Source organism: Chiloscyllium punctatum, chromosome 19, assembly GCF_047496795.1.
Source record: "Chiloscyllium punctatum isolate Juve2018m chromosome 19, sChiPun1.3, whole genome shotgun sequence".
In the NCBI taxonomy this organism is placed as follows: Eukaryota; Metazoa; Chordata; class Chondrichthyes; order Orectolobiformes; family Hemiscylliidae; genus Chiloscyllium; species Chiloscyllium punctatum.
Window position 1 is genome coordinate 80,772,166 of NC_092757.1, and position 22,874 is coordinate 80,795,039.

Genomic DNA, 22,874 nt, shown 5'->3' on the forward strand with positions numbered 1-22,874 from the left:
TTTTTGCAATTTTAAAAAAAAGAGAGAGCTTTGATTGTACCATACGTGAGCATTATGGTATGTATGTTGACCATAATGTTTTTTGTGTAAGTTTTTTTTGTCTTGCAAAATATGACCCCTTGTATCATTCAATATCTAATAGTCACTTGAACGACTGTAAGCCAGAGTCTCTGATGTTATCTGTATGTCATGTCATTCTTTCTCTCTAGTCAAGAGTGTGGTGCTGGAAAAGCACAACAGGTCAGGCAGCATCTGGGGAGCAAGAGAATTGACGTTTCAGGTAAGAGCCCTTCATTCCTGATGAAGGACTTTTGCCCAAAATGTCGATTCTCCTTCTCCTCAGATGCTACCTGACCTGCTGTGCTTTTCTAGCACTACACTCTCAACTCTGATCTCCAGCTTCTGCAGTCCTCACTTTCTCCTGTTCTTTCTCTCTAGTCAAGCCTTTTTAAAAATTGGCGATAGATAATTTGGTTTCAAGTATTGCGTTGTTAGCAGATAAAAATTCGATAGATTCAGTTCAAATTGCAACATATTGTAAAAGATTGAGGGACCCTGAAAAGTGCTCTTTATAAAACATGATGGTTCTGAAATTTTAATAGCTAGTCACATTCCATACTAACAGTGCTTAGTATTAATAAGAGTAACAAAACAGCAATCTTGTTAGAATGTCTGAGGTATGGAAATACTAGTTCTTAGCCAAAAGAAAATGCAGATAAGTTACCACCGTCAGCTGATTGCACCTAATCATTTTGGAAAAGGGAACTTTCATCAATTGTTTTGAACTTGGAATGAAAGCAACAGTCATTTCTTGACACAGCCTCAACATTTTAAACATTTAGAACTTTTGCTATTTTCTATTATTTTGATTTTGTTGAACAAACCCCTTGACCGACTTCTTGAATGCAGAAGCAGAGTTGGAGGGAATGCCATTGGCTCTTTTAACTAATGTTCACTCCTGAATGACTCAATTCTTTTTTTTTCCTCTCTCTGTTCAAAATCTCTGTCCTAAACCTTTACCATTATTCTTATACAGGCTTTGGAAGAAGCACAAAAAGCCATTCAGCAGCTATTTGCCAAGATTAAAGATATTAAGGACAAAGCAGAGAAGTCTGAGCAGATGGTAAGTCCAGTGCTGAAATGATTGTTTTGATGTTTTAGAATTAAATGCTCCATTAGTGTTGAATGTGGCGAACATATTTTAAGAAAAGGGGCATTCAAAAGGAAGGTAGTGATATATTTTTGAGATGGTGATCAGAAAAATGGGCTTGAGGAAGATTTTTAGTAAAAGGTGGGAGAGAAATCACAAGGCTTGGGAAGGAAGATGCAGAAGATGGGATCAAGGTGACAAATTGCAAGGAATGCTATAAGAGGGGAATATACAGCAGGCTAAAATTGGAGGATCACAAGAGGTGATAGAGGCAAAGGTAAGAGATCATAGAATCCCTATAGTGTGGAAGCTGGCCATTCGGCCCATCAGGTCCACACCGACGCTCTGAAGGGCATCCCATCCTAACCCTGTAATCTTGCAGTTCCCATGGCCAATCCACCTGACCTGCACATCTTTAGAGCACCAGGTAGAAACTCGCACAGACATGGAGAAAGTGCAAATTCCACACAGATGGTCACCCAAAGGTGGAATCGAACCTGGGTTCCTGGTGTTGTGAGGCAGCAGGGCTAACCACTGAGCCACCATATAATTGGAGCCAACACAGGTCAGCGTGAATAGGTGGATAAGTGGAAAATCGTGCAGGTGGAATGGTTTTGGTTATCTTCGTTTTACTATACAGAGGAATTCTGAAGGCTTGTGGGTCGAGTATTAAAGAAGCTGAGCCTTAAAATAAAGAATATTTATACCTTTCAAAAACAATTCAGAAACTTTTTTTGTTGGATCCAAAAGCTTTTTAAAAGGAGATTTGCTATAGCTTGCTTTAAACATTTAAATGAATGTTCCATTACTAATTGTGTATTTGAGTATTTTTGTCTTGAATTTTGTGGTGGTAAGAATTTTGCTTACAATTGATAACACTGCCTAACCTTGATCTAATTCAGCCCATATAGGCTTGAAAGATATGGTATATTTATAGAAAATACAGTTTAACTGGAAATTGTTTATAAACTCTGCTTTTAGGTTAAGGAAATCACACGGGATATTAAGCAACTTGACCATGCAAAACGCCACCTTACCACATCCATCACCACACTCAATCACCTGCATATGCTCGCAGGCGGTGTCGACTCATTGGAGTAAGTAGTTATCAGATGCAGAGCTGCGTTTATTATTTGGGGTACTGAGGTACTTTAATGATGCTGCCATGTCAGCAGGTATAGAAGAAGTAATCCATTCCGAAAAGGATCCCAATTACTCAGGTTGTCAAGGTTGGGGGAGAGATAAAATGTTATTAGGTCAAATGACTAATAGTGAGTTTAAATGGACTTAAGAGTAGAGGGAAAATTGAAATTAATGGAAACTAGATTCCATTTCATTTCAGCAAGAAAGAGTAAGAATGTGACGCCATCCCTTTGTGAGGTACTTGTGTGAATCTTTTACGAAGTTGGACGAGTTGGACAGAAGGGTCTGTTTCCATGAAGCATGATTCTATGACCTGTGCATATTGAATAATTAATTTTTCCATGTATGTCATAACCAATTACAATGCAATTTCTGACCCTTCTTATGGACCAGATGAGGCCCCCTCAAAATATTTGACGAAGGTAGCCTAGACCCGAACTTTTCTTATTTTAAAGGCAAATGTAAAGTGCTGTGTTTCAGATGCAATTCACATGTTCAACCTATTCGGCATTAAGTAAAACACAATTTCTTCAAACACTATATTAAAATACAATCAAGGAAAGAAGAATTTAGAATAGCTTAACTCCATTGGAAAATTTAACAGAATAATAGATACTTGTAGCTGTTACTATTGAACTGTTTGAATATAATAACATCCCATAAATATTACCCCTTGACAAAAAGGCAGTCAGAAACAGATTGTCTCGTGCAGTTTAGCAGCGGAGAGAGAGAAAAAAACTTTCGAGAGAAAACTGAGTAGCAGCCATGACATATGTACTGTAGCTTCCAATCCTGTTGATATTTTAACAGCAACTGCTACTGAATCTCAAGGCTAAAAAACCTAAAAACTAGAAATCTTGGTCTGTGAGAGCTGGCCACACCCGGACAGGCTGCTTTTGTTGTTCCAATTTTCTTTTTTCAAAAAAGGCCTCCCAAGCAGTTTACTTTACTTTATAGGCTTTCACTAGCCAGCTCTCCAGCTCTGAAGAAGGGCTTATGCCCGAAACGTCGATTCTTCTGCTCCTTGGATGCTGCCTGACCTGCTGCGCTTTTCCAGCAACACATTTTCAGCTCAGCTCTCCATTTCTGCCTTAAAATCTGTCTTCGAGAAAAGACAGGACAAAATATATCCCTTGAAGCTACAGCATTGTTATGCCTCCCCCCCTCTTTTCTTAAAGATGACCTCTGTTCAAAAGTTTCATGAACCATCATGTTTGCAGAAAGCACTTATCAGGGTCCCTCGATCATTTAAATTATGTTGCAATCTGGAACTGTATCCATCAAAGTTGTTATCTGCTAACAATGGAGTGTTTGAAGCTTAAACTGTTCATCAACTTTTAAAAATGCATGACTAGAGAGAATGTTAGTTCTTATCCCTCAGCACTGCAATGGAGTGTCAGCCTTGATCTTTATGCAGTAATTCCTGGGTAGAATCCAGAATCTTGATTCAGTGGTGCCTGCTAGCAACTGAGTCACCAGTGGTTTCACACTATTGAAATAACTGTCATACAAATCTATTATTTGTCTTGGTTCTTTCATAAATATAATATGATTTGCTCAAGAAAAACGTTTTGTTCGGAGTATAAGAACAGCAATAGGTTGTTTTTACTCTCCAATCCATTCTGTTATTCAATGATGTCCTAACTAATTTGTAAATCAACTTCGTAAGCCTACCTTTGCTTCATATCCCTGAAAATCTTTGGTTAGCAAAAATCTAAAAACTTGCTCATTAAAAATTATTAATTTTAGAACATCTAGGAAAACATTTTGTTAAAGCACTGTAATCCTGACAATAGATCAAATGAAACCCAGTGTATAAATTCTGATGCTTGAGTGCATAATAATATTGTGAAACCTTAATCACCAATACTGTATTCTTAAGTTGCTGCAAACATTTGGATCAACAGTTGAATCGCGTTTATGGTATTCATAATTTGGGAATAAAAATGAACATAGAATTAGTGGCTTTGAGAGCATATTTTACCTCTGTGTAGGGCCATGACTCGTCGCAGACAATATGGAGAAGTGGCTAACCTCATGCAAGGAGTGGTGAACGTGTTGGAACATTTTCACAAGTATATGGGTATTCCACAGATCCGTCAACTTTCTGAAAGGTAAAAAGCAAAGCTTCTGTTAAACTTGAGATTGCATATATAGTGGTTTCCTTGAAGAAATAAGAGATCTGGGTTTCCTTGAAAAGATTAGCAACTCCTTTCCCCCCAAACTCTCATACAGTTTCTTTAGTTTTTGAATACCTGTTGGTGTATCTATGAATGGTTTAAATTGGCAACTTCTTTGTATATCATTAATCCCCTGCAAGTGACGTGAACATAATTTAGTTCAGCACCTCAGCTGTTGACTGTTTGCAGATCGAGGTGAGTGCCATTTCAGGTTTGCTTATCTACATTGCTTTTACATGGAATGAAGAGAACTCTTGGCAGATGAGTGAGTAGTGTAAACTCAGTACCAGCAAAATCTGTGACCAGCTGTTTCTGCTCTTGTTCTGTGCAAGAGTGAAATATTTATCCTTCACTTATGGGTATCACAAGCAAGGCCAGGATTTATTCCCCATCCCTTGGTGCCCTTGAGAAGCTAGTGGTAGTCAACTCACTTCTGAAACAACAGCCGTCCATGTATGGCTGTATACTTGCAAGTTGAGAAGATGTGGTACACAAGGATAGTCGTCTTATTTGCATTCAATTTCAACAAGGTAGGTCTAGTTTAGTTTGGGATTATGTTTGGGATGGACTGGTTGGACCGAAGAGTCTGTTCCAATGCTGTATGACTCGATGATTTCTTGTAAACTATCAATGATATTTTTTCCTGAATTAACTAGGTCTGAATGAAACTATTCTTTTGATATTCTTTAGTGTCACATACACACAGTCCAATGTGCAGGCAACCAATGTCCTTTGAAGGAGTGCCTACATATTGACTCCCTTGAGTCCTGGATCCAACAAGTGCTTTGCATCAAGCATTATTGGCAAAGGAGAAGCTGTATGGTGGGAGTAAGATACTTCCTTAAGCGGAAGGAGAGTCAACTTCGATAACTCCTGTGTAATTCCCTGTGGCTCTGTTCACAGCAGCATTGAGGGGCCCGGCAGCACATTGCCTCCCACTCTCACACTTGGCCAGGAAATACGTACTAGGAATCTAAAAACAAAGAAGAAAAAGCTCTTGAAGGTCATTGACCTATGCTAAGCTTGAAGCCTACTCCTTTCTCTCGTTTTTAAGATAAAATATATGAAGTCCATGGTTCTATGTACATTTGACAGATTGTTGCGGGGAAAAAAGAAGGATCTGAAATAATGCACACAAATCCTTTGAAACTGATCCTATTTTTGTGCTATCAATACATGGCTTCCCACATGGCCTGTTTAAACTGTGATATTTTAGCCTTCTGGCTCAGGCATTGCAATATGTGTGCAGTGATAACCGGAGCCTTCATCCACCAGGGTTCTTGTAATGTCGATAAGAATTTTTATTCCCTTTTAACGCTAGGGTCAGAATCAAAAGCTGTGCATTTTAAACATGTACTGAGAAAGTATAAAAGGAGATGAATATACATTAAAACTTCATTATATTTCTCATGAAGCATTGTCACATATAATGCATTTCTGGTTGTTTTGTAGGAAATGATCTTTTGCACATCAGTGTTCCCCAAATAAAATATTGCATTTTTGTCTACACCTGTTGCAGGGTATTAAGTATTGGCCTGAGATATCATTAGAACTTGCTGCCTTTCTTCATAATGAATCTTTAATGACCACTAATGTATACTATAGTAGTTCATAGGTGGTTCACTGGACTGATTCCAGAGATGAAGGGTTTGTCTTATTTTAAAAAAAAGATTGAGCAGCTTAGAAACTGCACTCTCTGGAATTTAAAAGAATGAGAGGAGATCAAATTGATATGAGATTCTAAAGGGTATTGACAAAATAGTTGTAAGAAGGATGCTTCCTCTAGGGTAATCTAGAATGAGGCGTCATGGTCCTGCGATAAGGGGGTAGCAGATTTAAAATGGATGAGGAAAAACTACTTCTCTCAAAGGGTAATGAATCTGTGGAATTCATTCCCTCAGTGTGGTGGGTGCTAGGACACAGAAGCTTCAAGGAAGAGGGACAGATTGTTCATCAGTAATGGGTTGAGGGCTTATGGACACTTGGCAGGAAAGTCAAGTTGAGGCCGAGACTAGATCAACCATGATCATATCAAATGATGGAGGAGGCTCAAGAGGCTGCTTTGCTTGTTCCTGCTCAGAGTTCTTGCGTTCTACTTACACTAAAGAAAAAAGTGATTGTCGATAAAATAATGGAGATAGGGAGTGAATTAATGGTAACAGCTAAATTCCTCAATGTCAATGGGGGAGACATTACTAGAAATTAATTTTTGTGTGAGAAAATATAAATATTGCTATAATGAACACAGCCATATGAACTCCATTTAGTAATGGAATTTGTGAAAGAAATCATGCATTATTAGATGTGATACTTCATAAAATCTAGCAGATCAATCCAGGTATAAACTAACACCTGTCCTGGTGTGAGCAGTCCATAAAAATAATTCAGTGCAAATAGTTGGAACTATAGTCCCTATCAATTAGTTTTTGGGAGCAATCCAAAAAAAATGCTTCAGTATTGAGTGATTATCTGCCAGGTTGGAAGGGACTGAAATTACTCCACTTTTTCTGTACACTTAAATGGCTTGAGAGCAGGGAGGAGCATGTTCGTTAAAGCTAAGGTTTCTGAGAAATTTCGCCAAGTCTTACAGCATTGTCTAAGACCATTCAAATAATCTTAACCTGGGACACTGGAGTGAAAAGCAGGAAGAGTGGAAACGTCACAGTACGGTTATAGAGAAACCGTAATGGAGAAACAGTCATTTTACAAGATGGCAAATGGACCGTTAGGATGCATTCCTTACAATTGATTGTGACATTTTCAGAATGGGAACAAAATGTTAGACAGTTATGAGAAGCAAATTATGGCAGATGAGGGACTGACTGAGGATGTACAGATTGATATTAATGTACCCATAAGGCTACTTATCCATGATTCTGTAAATGTGTCAGAAGGGACCAGTGAGTGGCGACCATTAAAGGAAGAGCAAGGAAAGCCACTGGGAAAGTACAAACGTTGATATAATATGCATGATGAAGGTCAAAAGGTAATATTCGCGTATTAGCCAAAGATGTGGAAGGCCAGAATAAACAGTATGTGTTCTGAAAGTTGATTTATATGTGACCACTGCCCTAGGGGAAGATCATGGGCTTGTGAAAGGAACTCTGATTGTAAGAGCTGGAGATCTTGAAATTGTTCAGAACAAAATTAGGTGAATTGAATTGTAATTTGATAAGAACAAAGACAACGTGCAGGTAGGCTACCATTCTGGTCACATTTTACATGTCAGCGTTCTAAAAGAAATCCTGTACAATGGATAACCTGATTTTTTTTTAAAATTCCATTGAATATTTTATGGATAATCATTCTCTTTGGGGAAAATGTTCATTTGACAAAAGGTATCACTAAGAACAGGCTGGGAATTGACCTTGCTAGAGTGAAGAAAATGTTGGGAAAAAATTTCTTAACTTTCATCGATTCTTTTTGTTTTGCTAATTGTCAAATTCATCTGCAAAAAGGATTGCTTGCCCAAGGAAATAATTAAGTTTTGTCAAAGAGGGATATCCTGTATTATAGATCCCTTTATAATTGAAAATGTTATTATCTTTAAAGAAAGAATGGGGGATATAGAAATTTGGGTTGCATTATAATGTAAGCTATAGGATATGAAAAGACGTTATTTCTGCAGTTTTGTTTTAGGGATTGTTTGCAGATATAAAAATATGAAGAGAAAGAGTAAATATGTTTAGAAAGGGAACAGGTAATGAATGTTAATTGACTAAATGATGTCTGGGTATAAAGGAGGGAACAGTTGTGACTGGATGAAAGAATTGCTGGCCTGGTATAATCAATAACTTCCCTGCACAAAAACGTCTATACCTCTTGGCTTTTGTTTTGACCAGCATGGTTGCAATCTATTAGCAATAGGGAGACAAACATCCTTCGAGGATAATTAGGACCAGCAGTTGGAATTTCAGCACATTGATAAAGCAATGCTGCATTGTTGAAAGTGTACTGTCTTTTAAATGAGACACTAAATCAAGGCCTTTTCTGCCTGATGAGGTGGACATTTCAAAGTCCCAAAACACAGTTCTATGACAACATTTCCATCCTGAACAGCCAACACAAATCATCCTGTTGCTGCTTGCTGTGTAAGTAAGCTGCCACATTTGCCAGCGTTAGTTAATGGGTACTGCACAACGTGTAGTGTTTGAGTTATTTCTCTCTGATACAATAAGGTGCTATATTCCACTTTTTCTCAATTGTTTTGTAACTTGTAAAATGTTTTAACAGTTTCACCACTTCACATTCCTAGTTGCCATCTCCCAACTTACATTTCTAAATGGTCCAGTTTTGTTTTTGCTCCACCTTTGTGCCTCACAGCAATTTCTTGGCAGTCTTCTGTTTGATGCAGTTCTCTCTCTCCTGTTCCCTTTCTGTAGGCTTCAGGTCAGAAGTCATATGACACTAGGTATAGACCGATATGTTTATTTGAAATCACAAGGTTTCAGAGTGCTGCCCCATTGTCAAGTGAAGAGCCACTTCACCTAATGAAGGAACAGTGCTCTTGAAAGCTTGTGATTTCAAATAAACCTGTTGGACTATAAGCAGGTGTCATGTGACTTCTGACTTTGTCCACTCCAGAACAACACTGTCTGTTTCAGCATTTTATTGACTCCTCAAGTGTTACATGATGCAGCTGTACAAAACTCTAGTGCAGCTACATTTGGAATATTGTGTACAGTATGGTCACATTTTATAGGAAGTATGTGGAACCTTTGGAAAGGGTTCAGAGGAGGTTTACCATGATGTTGCTTGATATAGAGGGAAGGTCTTACGAGGAAAGGCTGAGGGAACTGAGGCTGTTTTTGATAGAGACAATAAGGTTGAGATCTTAATTAAGACATCTAAGATATTGAGACATACAAGACAATCAGAGGATTAGATAGGTTGGACAGTGAGAGCCTTTTCCCACAGATGGCGATAGCTAGCACAAGAGGACATAGCTTTAAGTTGAGGGCTGATAGATATAGGACATATGTCAGAAGTAGTTTCTTTACTCAGAATAGTCGGGGCATGGAATACACTGCCTGCAACAGTAGTAGACTTGCCAAATTTAAGGGCATTTAAATGGTCATTGGACAGACATATGGGCGAGAATAGAATAGTGTAGGTTAGATGGGTTTCAGATTAGTTTCACAGATCAGTGTAACATCAAGGGCTGAAGGACCTGTACTGTGTTGTAATGTTCTATGACTATTTTGTCGTCATGTTGACTTTCCTGTTTTGTTGTGTACTGTTTTTAATGATTAAAACTTTAAACTTTTCTATCTACATTCTTCTCCTTGCCTAGTTCTTGTCACTTTTACCTTTTTCATTCAGCAATTCATCCCACATGTTGCTCCCTTGAAAATCTGTTTTAATAGTTTATTATGTTATGTTCTCATTTACACCTTGAACGTAATTGCAATGCAATCACTAAACTACAAAAGTTGTCTTGCTTCAACTTGACTTATTTACTGCCTCATTAATTTAAAAACAAGTTCAGCATTGCCATTCCGCTCATTTGCTGTTGAAGAACAGTTTATTTGTCCATTGATCTGGATGTTGTCATAGAGTGAACTTCAAAAGCATTCTTAGTGACAGTCCTGTAACATTCAAGATTGTGGCAATGGCGTTTACAGACATCAAGGGCTGGAGTGTTTATCTTGGCAGTAACTGAAATGTTAGTTGTCATTTATCTTGTTTTTAAAAAACTAGTCATTTGTATTTCAGTTTTGCCACAGTTATGTTATACTCCTTTGAACTTGGCTGTAGATCTTTGTCTGAACGCCTGACTTTTTAAAATATAAATCTGTGATTCTGCACTTATGCTGGTCAAATATTTAATCTTTCATCAGTTGAAAGTTTTAACTCTGCAGGCTGCGTATGTGTGATAAGTGAGTTGTAAAAAAAGCTGTTTATGCAGAATCTATTTTAGATTTTGACTCCTACACAGGAACTATACTGCTACTTTTCTACTCTCCCCTTATTCATGCTTCCCCTCACTTCCTCTAGCTCCCCACTTCTTCTCATCTTCCTATCCCTCTCCTCGTCACTCCTCCTGTGACCTTTTATCCTTTTTTTTGATTAAATGTAGAACTTGGGTCATCCTGATTTATGTACTGGACTCATCATTTTTGCAGATCTGTCTTGTTGCATGACCAAGCTGGCATAACGTTTACTGATTTTAAACTGGAGTGCTTGGAAAGTGTCAATTGAAAATGCATGTAAGAAAAAGTGTAAATCTTTTTGGTTTGTGTTTTCAAATCTCCACATGGCCTTATTTCATCCTAGTGATTGCCTTTGTGCCTTGTATCTCCTGACAGGCCCTCACTCTTCTTGCATTAAATTGCACACAGGCACTACTTTGCTTTGCTATGTTAGTGGCTGTTTGTTCACTTCCACCCTTTGAAATTCTCTGTCCAGTTCTTTCCTTGCTTTCCAAAAAAACTTGTCTTCTACCCTAACCTCTCCAGTTTTCCTTTTTCTCTTGATTGCAATATTAATTGTCCACTCTGCCTTTATCTTGTTGCTTTGTTGTACTAAATGAAGTAACAGTCCACAGTGAAGCTTTATTAATAAACCAGGAAAAATATTTCTAATTGGCGAACTTGGTAGTTATTAGATTTCCTACAGTATGGAAACCAGCCCTTCGGCCCAACGAGTCCACACTGACCCTCCGATGAGTGACCCTCCGAAGAGTAACCCACCCAGACCTATTCCCCTGCATTTACCCCTGACTAATGTACCTAACACTATGGGCAATTTAGCATGGCCAATTCACCTAAGCTGCACGTCTTTGGATTGTGGGAGGAAACCGGAGGAAACCCACACAGGCACTGGGAGAACGTGCAAACTCCACACATACAGTTGCCCGAGGTGGGAATTGAACCTGGGTCCCTGGCGCAGTGAGGTAGCAGTGCTAACCAATGAGCCACCGTGTTATGTGTAGGGAGGAGCCCAATTTTCAGTTTTTGAATAATGTTGCTTGATTCTTAAACTGCCAGTTGTCAGAGCTTGTCTAATATTTCTGACAAATTGAAGAATTCCGCATCTCATTGTCTGCTTTCATAATGCAGTCACCTTGAGACAATTAATTCAATACCCCCCCCCCCCCCCCGCCCCCACAGTGTGTTACCAATCTCCCATTAAAGAGCTTATAAAAGATGAGCTTGTTTTCCATTTGTCCTCCATCTATTCCTGGAACCCATGAGAAGAGAATACCGCTGCTGCTGAGAATACCACAAGCCTGCTGTCTGTGGGACTTTATGACTGTAATTTTGCAATTCAGGCTTTTCCCTCTGCCCACCGACCAGCAAAAAAAAGTTAAAAGGATTTGATCTGACCCCCTGTCAGTCCCTTTCCCACTGCAAAGTACCATGTCCATTGATGTGGTTTAGTGTAGACAGATCTCAGATGTGGCTGGCAGACTTGAGTGTTGGAGAGGGCGGAAAGCAAACATCTGTGCTACCATGCTGATGTTTATAAACCTTAACTCTTACACTGCTGGCTAGTTCATCAGAGCACACGTTTCCTTGCTTATACAATTTATTATTGTCACAACCCACTTGAGAACATGCACTGATTCTCAAGTCCCACTCCTCTTGGAGTTGCCACAAAATGTAATGTTTTAATCAAAGTTTGCAAGGTCCCCCATCTACCTGTCTGATTCAATCAGGTTAACAGAAAACACTACTTCAGAGCAAAAAAACCAGGCTCCTGTACTTAACAAGAACTGCAGTGTACAAAAACAAGTTTTTCAGTGACAGATAAGCAAAGCTATTTGAATTATGAACATAAAACTTTACTAGTTGAAACTCTAACCCCTTTTAAAGCCTCTACACATTCACACAGCATTGGGGAGAGAGAGGAAGAGAAGTTTGTGCGTGTGTGTGTATGGTGACCTCAGCCATATGGGATTTAAACCCATGTCATTGGTGTCATTCTGCATTACAAGCCAACTGTTCGGTAAACTGAGTTGACTGACCTCCTTTGAGACAAACAAAAAACATTGATGTTATGGGTGAAGGGGATAAAAGAGCTCTTTGGAATCACCGTTCAGTAGCATCAGTCCTTTTGATGCAGTCTCTGTTTTTCTTCCTAAGACCTTCTGTTGTCAGACCGCCTGCCTTTACAGTTCCTTGTCAAACACTCTGGACTGGCACACTAATTGTTCAGTTTCAGTCATTGTTTGGAGGCAACAACTTATAGCAAATGATGGTAGACAACAACTAACTGTCTCCAAGCTCAAATTACTTTGCAGAGAGAGAAAGACCCTGCTCCCTATTTGGTGAATCTTGGCACTCTGTTTCTTGGCAGCTGAGTAGTGGGCATGCATAAATAACAATCTATTGTTGCCAGGCTACTGACCTCTGGTATCTGCCACTGATCACAGTTGTACAAACCAGTCAGCAGTCTGTTCCTGGCCAAATCTCTTTCTTTCCGTGGGCACACATGATGTCTAATTTCTCCTTCTCCACTGCTGGTAAGGCAACAGTGTAAACACAGCTCACAATGAATTCCAGTAACTTGTTTTAGATGGGTGGCAATTGCTGCACTAACTCCTTTGGTCTTTTAAAACTAAACCCATCTATTTTAGTCCACAATCAAAAAAGAAAGAAAAAAGATGAGGCCTTTACATTATGGTGCAGAAAGCGACCATTTGGCAGACCAAGTTCATTCCAGCCTTCACTGGCTGGTTATAAAAGTTTCAAAAGCATGCCTAAGATTTGTTGCCCTCTTATATAACAAACCATTAATTATATTACAGCCACAGCATTTAAATCTGACATTCTGGAATTACCAGAATTTCCTAATTGGCGCTTTCCATATATTTAGGATGTTCCCAATTTCTTTACATTTAGTGCAGTAACTGCATTATTTAATGCCTATACGCAAATTAAGTGGCCAGTTGGATCACAGCAAGGTCCTACAAGATAAAAGTAGTGATTATTGTTCTTGTTAGGGAAGAAATATAGTTTTTTTTTATTCATTGGATATGCTGGCTGGGACCAGCATTTATTGCCCATCCCTAATTGTTACCTGAATTGATTGGCTTGCTAGGCCCACTTCAGAGGGCATTTAAGAGTCAACCAGTGTTTTGTGGGTCTGGAGTCACATGTAGGCCAGATCAGGTAAAGGTGATACATTTCTTTTCCTAAATGATATTACGGATGACTTGGTCACCATTAGGCTCACTTTTAATGCCAGATGTCTTATTTGATTCAAATAGATGGTGGAATTCGAACCAGTTTTCAGAACGTTAGCCTAGGTCTCTGGATTATTGTCTAATGCCAATGCCACTTTGCTACCAGCTGCCCTTATATATCATAAAGCACATTACATACTATATAGAATAATATATACTTGGGAGTGATTAAAGAGTGTGATCTCATAAATTGAAGTAGTGTCAGAAGAATCTGTACTGGCTATTTGGATTTTCAGCAATAGCTATTAAATCAATCGCCTCCAGGGTATTCTAGCTAAAGCAAGTAGACTTTGTGCCCTTGATGAACAGATCTGTTAGATTTAACTTTTTAAGCTTTTAAGGCCCTCAGTTCAGCCTGGCTATGGATGACATGGGTACAAGAATGTTGTCACAAGCTTCGCCAAATTTATTAAGTTGTTAGTGCGAACACAATATGTGGCTGTGGAAATTGTCCGTTTTGCTTTGGAATAGTGACTCATGACTTCAAGCTAACTTTGGTGCTTTTTTTTTGCTGTGCTGCTTACTGTTTTTGTAGTCCTCTTACATGGATTTTCTTGGCTGTTGAAGGCTTGTGCTTATTAAACTTTTTTTGTGAGACAGCCATATGCATGTTCCTGAGCTCTGATTGGTTCGTCAGTCAGTTTCTGCTTGGTTCAGTGGTGTGTGATCTCTTATTGGTTTCTTGAGGAAGAAGGTCATTTACTGTCGACGCTGTTATCTCCAAGTTGCTTCCTAAGATGTCAGTTTTCCATGAAATAACCTCTTTCAAAGTTTACTGGTTTGCTTCTAAGTTAACAGGGTGTCTCAAGTATTTTTGGTATTTGTTTATTGGAGCTCACAGTGTAGTGTAATGGCAAATCTTTATTGTATTTTTAGGCTTATCACCCCAGTCCCTAAGTGACACACATTTGGCCTGTGGAAGTTTCATTTACGATGAGACTTATCAGTATGTTGCTTGTGTGTCTTTCATAGTTGCTGTAAGCACTTGGAACAAATTCAAAGGTGTAACATGGTATGTGACAGGTCTTAGCCTTACAATCTCTGAATTAGGCTACTTTATACCTTACACTCATATAGAAAGCAATAGAAATGTAGAAATACAGAAATGTGTAGAAAGTTATTTAAATTTGAAATAATGATAGATGTCCAAATTATGGCAGAAGCCAAAAGAACTATTTAGCTACAACTGCATTACAGGGCTCATCTTTTAAATTCACAGAAGCAAAGCACATATGTTTGCTACATTTTGAAAACAAGCAACTGTTCTTTAAAGCATTCTAAAATGTAGTGCTGCACACCAGCCCCCAGTGATATTTTATTTTCTGTCAAACACAAGCACCTCTGCAGTCCTTAGTATCCTGCATTGACTATAATTAAGCAGAACATATGAAGTTACTTGATAAAAGTACCTTAATCCTCTAAAATGCAAACTGCTCTTAAGCTTGCACATAGTTAAAATTTTAACAGATGGAGATAGCTCCTGTTTTTCTCAAAGGTCGCATTTATAACAGATATTTCTTACTTATTTCTGTTTCTGCAGGAGTCTTGGTGAGTTGTGGTGCTTTCACCACTTGTCTCTGTTTATCCCAGTTCCTATGTTCTAGCATTCCTCTCTGAGCTTGACCTGGCAGTTAACATTCCTCAGTCTTAACAGGGTCCAGGAAACTCTCTAAGTCAACATTGACCAAATGTTCCCATAGTTGAATTACTTCACAACAAAGCTACATCTCATAGAGTTGTAAGCACTTACATTACTTCCCACGCAAGTGTGAGGCCATGTGCGATCTTGCAGTCTTTGCAATTTTTTCTGTGCTATTTAGGGTGTCTTACCTCCTGCTCAATCATTTTGATCTTTAAATTGCACTCATCAGCAACCATATCCCATCTATGCCCTGCTTCATTGACTAAGTACATGTCTGCCAACATCCCCTCAGGTGCGATATTTCTGATTACAATGAATTCCCAAAATCTCTGTGACCTCTTTTAATGGCCTTGTGGGCTCCAGCAACACAGAAATAGCAGCAATGGTCTTGTCCAATCCATAATCCCTTGTCCTTTTTGTCTTCAGCACACTGCTATTTCAGACTTCTATGAGTGCGAAAACACAGTCTCTGTTCTACTTCCAGATAAGCTAGTTTCTGTTCAGAACTGTCATACAGCAAACTTCCATTTGAAGAAAGGTTTACTTGTCTCCTCTTTTCACAAATTCAGTGTGATCTGACTTGTTAAACAGAAAAAAAACCTGGCTGTCCCAATCCCTTTGCAATTAGCATTTTATTTACCCTTAGCCCTTTAACCCATGCAACTTCAGGTCACATGGGGATTCTTGGAACCTAATGATGTTGTAATCAGAGATTGAATGAGCCCCTCTTTCAGACTTCTTCTCAGTTCACCTTGTTCTTAAAAGGGCATTGCGCAAAACAAGTACAGGCTGCATGCAGCCATTGATTCTCTCAATCAGGGGCACATTTTCAGGAGCACACTAAATGACTATATTACTTACAAGACCAGGTGGTGCCCTGCTGAACATGCATTCACGTGAATAAACACCACAACCTACAGCTGGGGAGTTTCATGCACTTTGAGACCCTGCCAGTACCAGTCTTGAATCAGGTTTTCAGAACTGCCAAGGCTCTGGTGGCATTGGGTGTTTATCGATGGTGAATTCTTATGTGATCTGGTGGGCGGCATGGTGGCACAGTGGTTAGCACTGCTGCCTCACAGCGCCAGAGACCCGGGTTCAATTCCCGCCTCAGGAGACTGACTGTGTGGAGTTTGCACATTCTCCCCGTGTCTGCGTGGGTTTCCTCCGGGTGCTCCGGTTTCCTCCCACAGTCCAAAGATGTGCAGGTCAGGTGAATTGGCCATGCTAAATTGCCCGTAGTGTTAGGTAAGGGGTAGATGTAGGGGTATGGGTGGGTTGCGCTTCGGCGGGGCGGTGTGGACTTGTTGGGCCGAAGGGCCTGTTTCCACACTGTAAGTAATCTAATCTAATCTAAACCTGATTTTGTTCATAAAAACAAAACCTGACGCAGAAGATTGTACATTGTCAGAATGCCTCAAGTGTTTCAGAGGCATTGGATTATTCTTTTGAAGTGGAATTAGTGGATACGTAAACTTTACAGGTTCTTGCTGCTAATCTGTACTTTACGTGGCATTTTCTTTGTATAACTTTTCAATTGATATGACAGTTCTCAACTCACTCCTTGCCTTATGCTAATTTGTCTACCTTGTGATAATTAACCCTCTACCCTATCACCTTTGCTGTACTGTGATGTCTGCCTTGTGCTCCAATCAGCACTTTTCAAAATGGTCCCAATCAAAATCAGAAACTTTTGTTGATTGGAAACTAGGTTGATGATCCAGTGATCATCATCTTTTCATATGGGGCAGAGCATGGATGAGCTGATGTGAAGCACAGGCTGCTTAACACGGTCACTTTAAGATGCTCAAAACTACTTTTAATGGGATGTGAATGTTGCTAATCCCTAATTGCCCTCAAGAAAATGGTGTCAAGCAACTGACTTGAACCAACGTGGTCCAAGTATTATAGATATACCACAGGAAGGAAGTTGCAGGATTTTACTTCTGTGACACATCTTTTAAAAAAAAAGGTAATCACTCAAACTTTCAAAAGTGGATGATTTTATGCTGAAGAACCAGGAAATGGTGGAGAAACTAAATAATTGCATTGTTTTCAAGTTCACTAGCTCTTACTTGTGCATCAATGCTAGGGTCACAGCTGTGGCAAGTTACATGTAAGATATGGATGTGGGGACCAGTTGTAATATTTTCAAATTAACAGATGATCTAGTTGGGAGTGTAACTTGAGGAAGATGAAAAAAGTCTTCAAGTGGAACTGGCCAGGCTGAGTGAGTGGGCAAGAACATGGCAGATGCCATTTAATTTGAATAAGTATGCAGTTATACCTTTTGATAGAGAATCAGACAGGATATTTCGTAAATGTTGAGGAGCAGGGAATTTGTGTGTGGAGTCGGATGAAGTGGGTAAGGTGCTCAACAAATACTTTGCATCAGTATTCACAAAGGAGAAGGACGTGGTGGATATTGAGGCTAGAGATGGGGATGTTAAATAATGTAGAGCATGTCAATATAAAATAGGTGTTTGGTGTTTTGAAAAAGCATTAAGGTAGGCAAACTTCTAGGACCTGATGGGATCAATCCCAGAATGGAGAGGGAGGAAATTGCTGGGGCCTTTGTACAAAATCTTTGTATCCTCTTTAGTCAGAAGAGAGGTCCCAGGGTCTGGAGAAAAGCCAATGTTTCTTTGTTTAAGAAGGGCATCTGGGATAATCCGGGAAATTACAGGCCGGTGAGCCTTATGTCAGTGGCAAGGAATTTATTGGAGAAGTTTCTCAGGGACAGGCTTTGCTTATATTTGGAAAAATATGGACTTAGTAAGGATAGGCAGCATGGCTTTGTGTGAGGAGGTCATGCCTTTTGAGGAAGTGACAGATGATTGAGGGCAGAGTGGCAGATGTTGTCTTTATGGATTTTAGCAAGGCTTTTGCCAAGGTCCCTCATGGTAGGCTAATACCAAAGGTATATGGAATCTGTGATGAGCTGATAAGATGAATACAGAACTGGCTTGGACATAAAAGACCGAGTAGCATCAAAAGGGTGCTTTTCTGATTGGAGAATTGTGACCACTGGTGTCCTGTAGGGATCACGGCTGGGATCTCCATTATTTGTAATATATATAAGTAAATGATTTGGAGGAGAATATCAGAGGTCTGATTGGTAAGTTTGTGGCCAACACAAAGATTGAGGGAAGCTGTAGACAGTGATGAGAGTTGCCAGAGGATTTGGGAGGATATAAATAGGCTGGAGACTTGGGTGGTGAAATGGCAGATGGAATGACAAATGCAAGGTGATGTACTTTGGAAGGTCTAATGCAAGAGGAAAGTATGCAGTAAATGGCAGAACCCTGAGAAGCATCGACATACAGAGTGATATAGGCCTACAAGTCCACAGTTCCCTAAAAGTGGAAACACAAGTCAATAATAGGGTGAAGAAGTTGTATGACATATGTGCCTTCATCGGTCATGCCATAGTGTAAAAATTGTCAAGTCATCTTGCTGATGTACGAACTATTTGGAGTATTGCATGGTTTTGGTTGCGACACTACTAGAAGGATGTTGTGGTGTTAGAGAATGTACAGGGATGTTTTTATCAGAATGTTGCTTGGTTTGTAGGGTATTAGTTAGGAGGAGAGATTTAAAAGCTTACAAAATTGAGAGGCATGGATAGAATAGATAGAGGTTTTTTCCCAGTGTAGAAATGTCAATTACTAAGGGGGTATATGTTTAAGATAAAAGGGGAAAATTGCAAGGAGATGTAGACACTTTTCTTTCTACAGAGGGTGGTAAGTACCTGGAAATTCACTGCCAGAGATGGTGTTAGAAGCAGATACTACAATAGTAACATTTAAGAGACGTATTGACTGATACATGAACAGGCAGGGAACAGAGGAACATGGACCACATTGAGGCAAGAGGTTTTCAGTTTAAAAAGGCATTTATGTGTGGGTGCAAGCTTGCTGGCCTGTTCCTGTGTTGTATCGTTCTTTGTTCACTTTGTTCTTTGTCTTGGGTATCCCTGTTAATAAGTCAGTAAAAGCTAGAATGCACATGCAACAATCAACAAGGAACGCAAATAGCATGTTGACCTTCATTGCAAAAGGTTTTGGATAGAGGTGTAACGATGCCTTGCTGCAATTGTATAGAACTTTGGTGAAATTGCAGCTAGAGTATTGTGTGCAATTTTGATCTTGATCTAAAGTGGATACGCTTGCCAAAGAGGAAGTGCAAAGGAAATTCAGAATAATCCTTGGAATGACCAGATTATCTTGTGGGGAGAGATTGAGAAAACTGGGAATGTATTCTCTACAGCTTCAAAGAATGAATGGTGATCTCATTGAGGCGTACAAAGTGCTTAGGGCATGACAGGGGTTGGGTGTAGATAGGAAGGTTTTTCTTAATAGGGAGTCTAGAACCAGGGACTTTTATCTCAGAATAAGGGGTAGACCATTGAAGGCTGAGATGAGAAATTACTTCACTAAGATGGTGATAAATCTCAGGAATTCTCTACCCTAATGGGCACTGAAAGCCTAATCATTGATCATGTTCAAGATAGAAATGGATATATTTATGGAGACTAACGACATCAAAGATATAGCAATAATGTGGGAAAATGTCATTGAAATAAATCATCTGCCATGATCTAATTGAATAGAACAGCAGGCTTGACAGGCTGAATGGACTACTCAAGTTCCTGTGTTCCTTTTTTAGTTGTTTTAAGAGAACTAGTAAGCCAGTGTTTTCACCCTAATAATTAACATTTTATCAATTGATAATTTTCTGGAATGTGATTTGAGATCAATCCTTCAATTGGCAGAAGCAAAGCAAAATTATGTAGTTAATCAAAACACTACTTCAGAAGCAAAATGCTGCACGGTTCAGTTTCTCAACTGCCAGTGAAGATTGTAGATATCCTGTTAGGAAGAGAACAGTGTTATTCTTTTATTTAATTACTGGCATTTTACTGTCCTGAATCAAGTACCTCGCTGTATGCTTGCTTGGCATGCAATGTTGTTGTTATAGTCTTAAGCCTATGTGAGGTGGAACATTCTGTACTTATTCAGGTTTGGACCTCTATCCACATTCCATGGTTAATGAGGTTTCATGTGGTGTCTAACCCATCCTGTGTTGTTTGAGTGGAACCTTTCGTGCCTTCCAAATGCACGCAAAAAAATTGGCAATGCCATTATCTAACTTCAAGTTCTCCTGTTATAAATCTGCTTATTGATTGTCCACAGCGCCAAATAGATGTGGAATTTCTCTTGGGCTGTATGTCAGAATTCAGTTTTATTTGTTGCTGTCATATACTTTAAGCATCAGAATACCCTGACTTTCTTTCACATATTCCTTTAAAAAGTAAGGATCTTCTCTTATGAGACCACAGGATGGTCAAAAGTGCCATAATAAGACCATAGGATACAGGAGTAGAATTAGGCTATTCAGCCCATTGATTCTGCTCTGCCATTTAATGAGATCACGGCTGATCTGATAATGATCAAATCCACTTTTTTGCCTTTTCCCCATTATCTTTAATTCCCATACTGACATTAAAAAAAAGTCTGTCTATCTCAACCTTGAATATACTTAACCATCCAGCCTCAATAGCCCTCTGTGGTCAAGCATTCCATAGATGCACTGCCCTTTGGGAGAAGAAATTTCTCCAAATTTCTGTTTAATGGATTACATGTTTTATTGAGATGGTGCCCTCTAATTCCCACAAGGGGAAATTGCCTTTCAGCATCTACCCTGTCAAATCACTAACAATTCTGTATGTTTCGATAAAGTAGCCTCTCATTCTTCTTTACTGAGTACAGGCTCACCTACTCAATGTCTCCTTATAAGACAGCCCCTCCATGCCCAGGTCTGAGCTAGCGAACCTTCTCTGGACTGCTGCCAGTATATCTTCTCTTGGAGAAGAGGACCAAAACTGTTCACGTTTTCCAGCTGTGCCTTGCATAATTTTAGCAAAACTTCCCTATTTTTATTCTCTCTTCCCTTTGAAATAAAGCCCAACATTCCACTTGCTTTCCCTATTACCTGCTGAACTTGGCTCCTAGCTTTTTGTGATTTATTACAGCTGTGGAGTACTTTTCAAGCCCAACCGCAATAAGATACATGGCAGCTAATTTGGGCACACAAGGTCCCACTGACAGTAATAATGTGCCAAAGAACAGATACTAGTGTTTTTGTGATGTCAGTTGATGAATAGACATTGTCGGCACATCAAGGAGTACTCCCTGTTCTTCTTTAATTGAGAAGTGATCTTTTATGCCCATCTAAAAGACAGCACCTTTAACAGTGCAGCACTCCTTCAATAATGCACTAATGTGTTAGCCTAGATTTTGTGTTCAACTTTCTGGAGTGGAACTTAAACCTGTAACCATCTGAGAATTAAGAATGCAACCGAATGTGTCACAGTTGACACTGTATGAAATAAAATAGTCCTCCTAAAGTAAATAAATCATGTATTACAGCATTCACATGCTAAGGACTTCTTAAAAAGTGCTTAACACCAACGAGCTGTTTGCATGGATAAATGCAACAACCAAGCCAATTAATAACAAGAAGAAAATAAACTAAATAGCAATAATTTGTTCTTTATTGCTGGTGCTATCTCTATCAATCAAGTCGGGTGTCGTTTTGAGTGTGCAGAACTCAGTTTAATATCCATTTATTTTCACAGCTGCAATATAGAACTTCAGGAAATTCTGATTTTGTTTTGTTAGGGTGCGAGCTGCTCAGACTGAGTTGGGACAGCAGATCTTGGCAGATTTTGAAGAAGCGTTTCCATCTCAGGGGTCAAAGGTGAGAATGTCCTACTAAAGTTTAGTTCTTTCATACTCTGCCCATTAATTTGATAATGTTTGAACACCCATCTCCATTTTCTGTTAGTGTGACTTTCTGTACATTGTGCTGCTAAATACTTGATATTAGTACAGAAAATGAATTGTTGATTTTCTCCCAGATCCTTGTCCAATGTAAATAAACAAGAAAAATATTGCATATGAAACAAAACAGAAAACGCAGCTATTTTCATCCAGTCTCTTGGCAGCTGAAAATAGGTCAACATAAAATGAAGATCCCTGTACAGTTCTGAAAAGTCTCACTGAAAATGCAAATCAATCTTTCCTATTTTGAAATGCTGACCACCTTCAATAGATTTCTAGTATATCTTGCCTCTTATGACTAATTATTGTCATCATAATAAAGAAGACGGAAGTGATTTTCAAACCAAAATATGCCCTGGTCACCACAACAAGGGAAACAATTTTTACAAAAGCACAACCTAGTTTGTTCTATGCCAAGATTGTATTATGATGTTTCACTCATTAAATTTTCTTATTTCTGGTTTTATGGGAAGCCACATTATTTTCCTACATAGAAAGGAGGAAGTCACCAGTGAATATCCATAGGCACCTTCAATGATCATGTTGATTGGGGAAAACAGTCAGCACATCTAGTCTCTGCGATACAGACAAGTGCTGTTGGGAGTTAAAGCTGGAGAAAAAGAAATTTAAGATAAAATTAAGAGGATTTGAGAGATTTTAAAAAGAAGAATGTTTGCATTAAAATTGTATTCCCTGTCAGTTTAATGACCATCTGGATTAATGA

General features: G+C 39.1%; 1 protein-coding gene across 2 annotated transcripts in view; it reads left to right on the forward strand.

The window, feature by feature from the left end:
- vps53 (VPS53 subunit of GARP complex) overlaps positions 1-22,874 on the forward strand; it is a 230,504-nt gene that overhangs the window by 58,016 nt on the left and 149,614 nt on the right. For both annotated transcript variants that reach the window (XM_072589817.1, XM_072589818.1), the window contains 4 exons: positions 1,037-1,123; positions 2,132-2,247; positions 4,288-4,407; positions 21,989-22,067. In XM_072589817.1, coding sequence (XP_072445918.1) covers positions 1,037-1,123; positions 2,132-2,247; positions 4,288-4,407; positions 21,989-22,067 — 402 coding nt within the window. The remainder of the gene's footprint in view (positions 1-1,036; positions 1,124-2,131; positions 2,248-4,287; positions 4,408-21,988; positions 22,068-22,874) is intronic.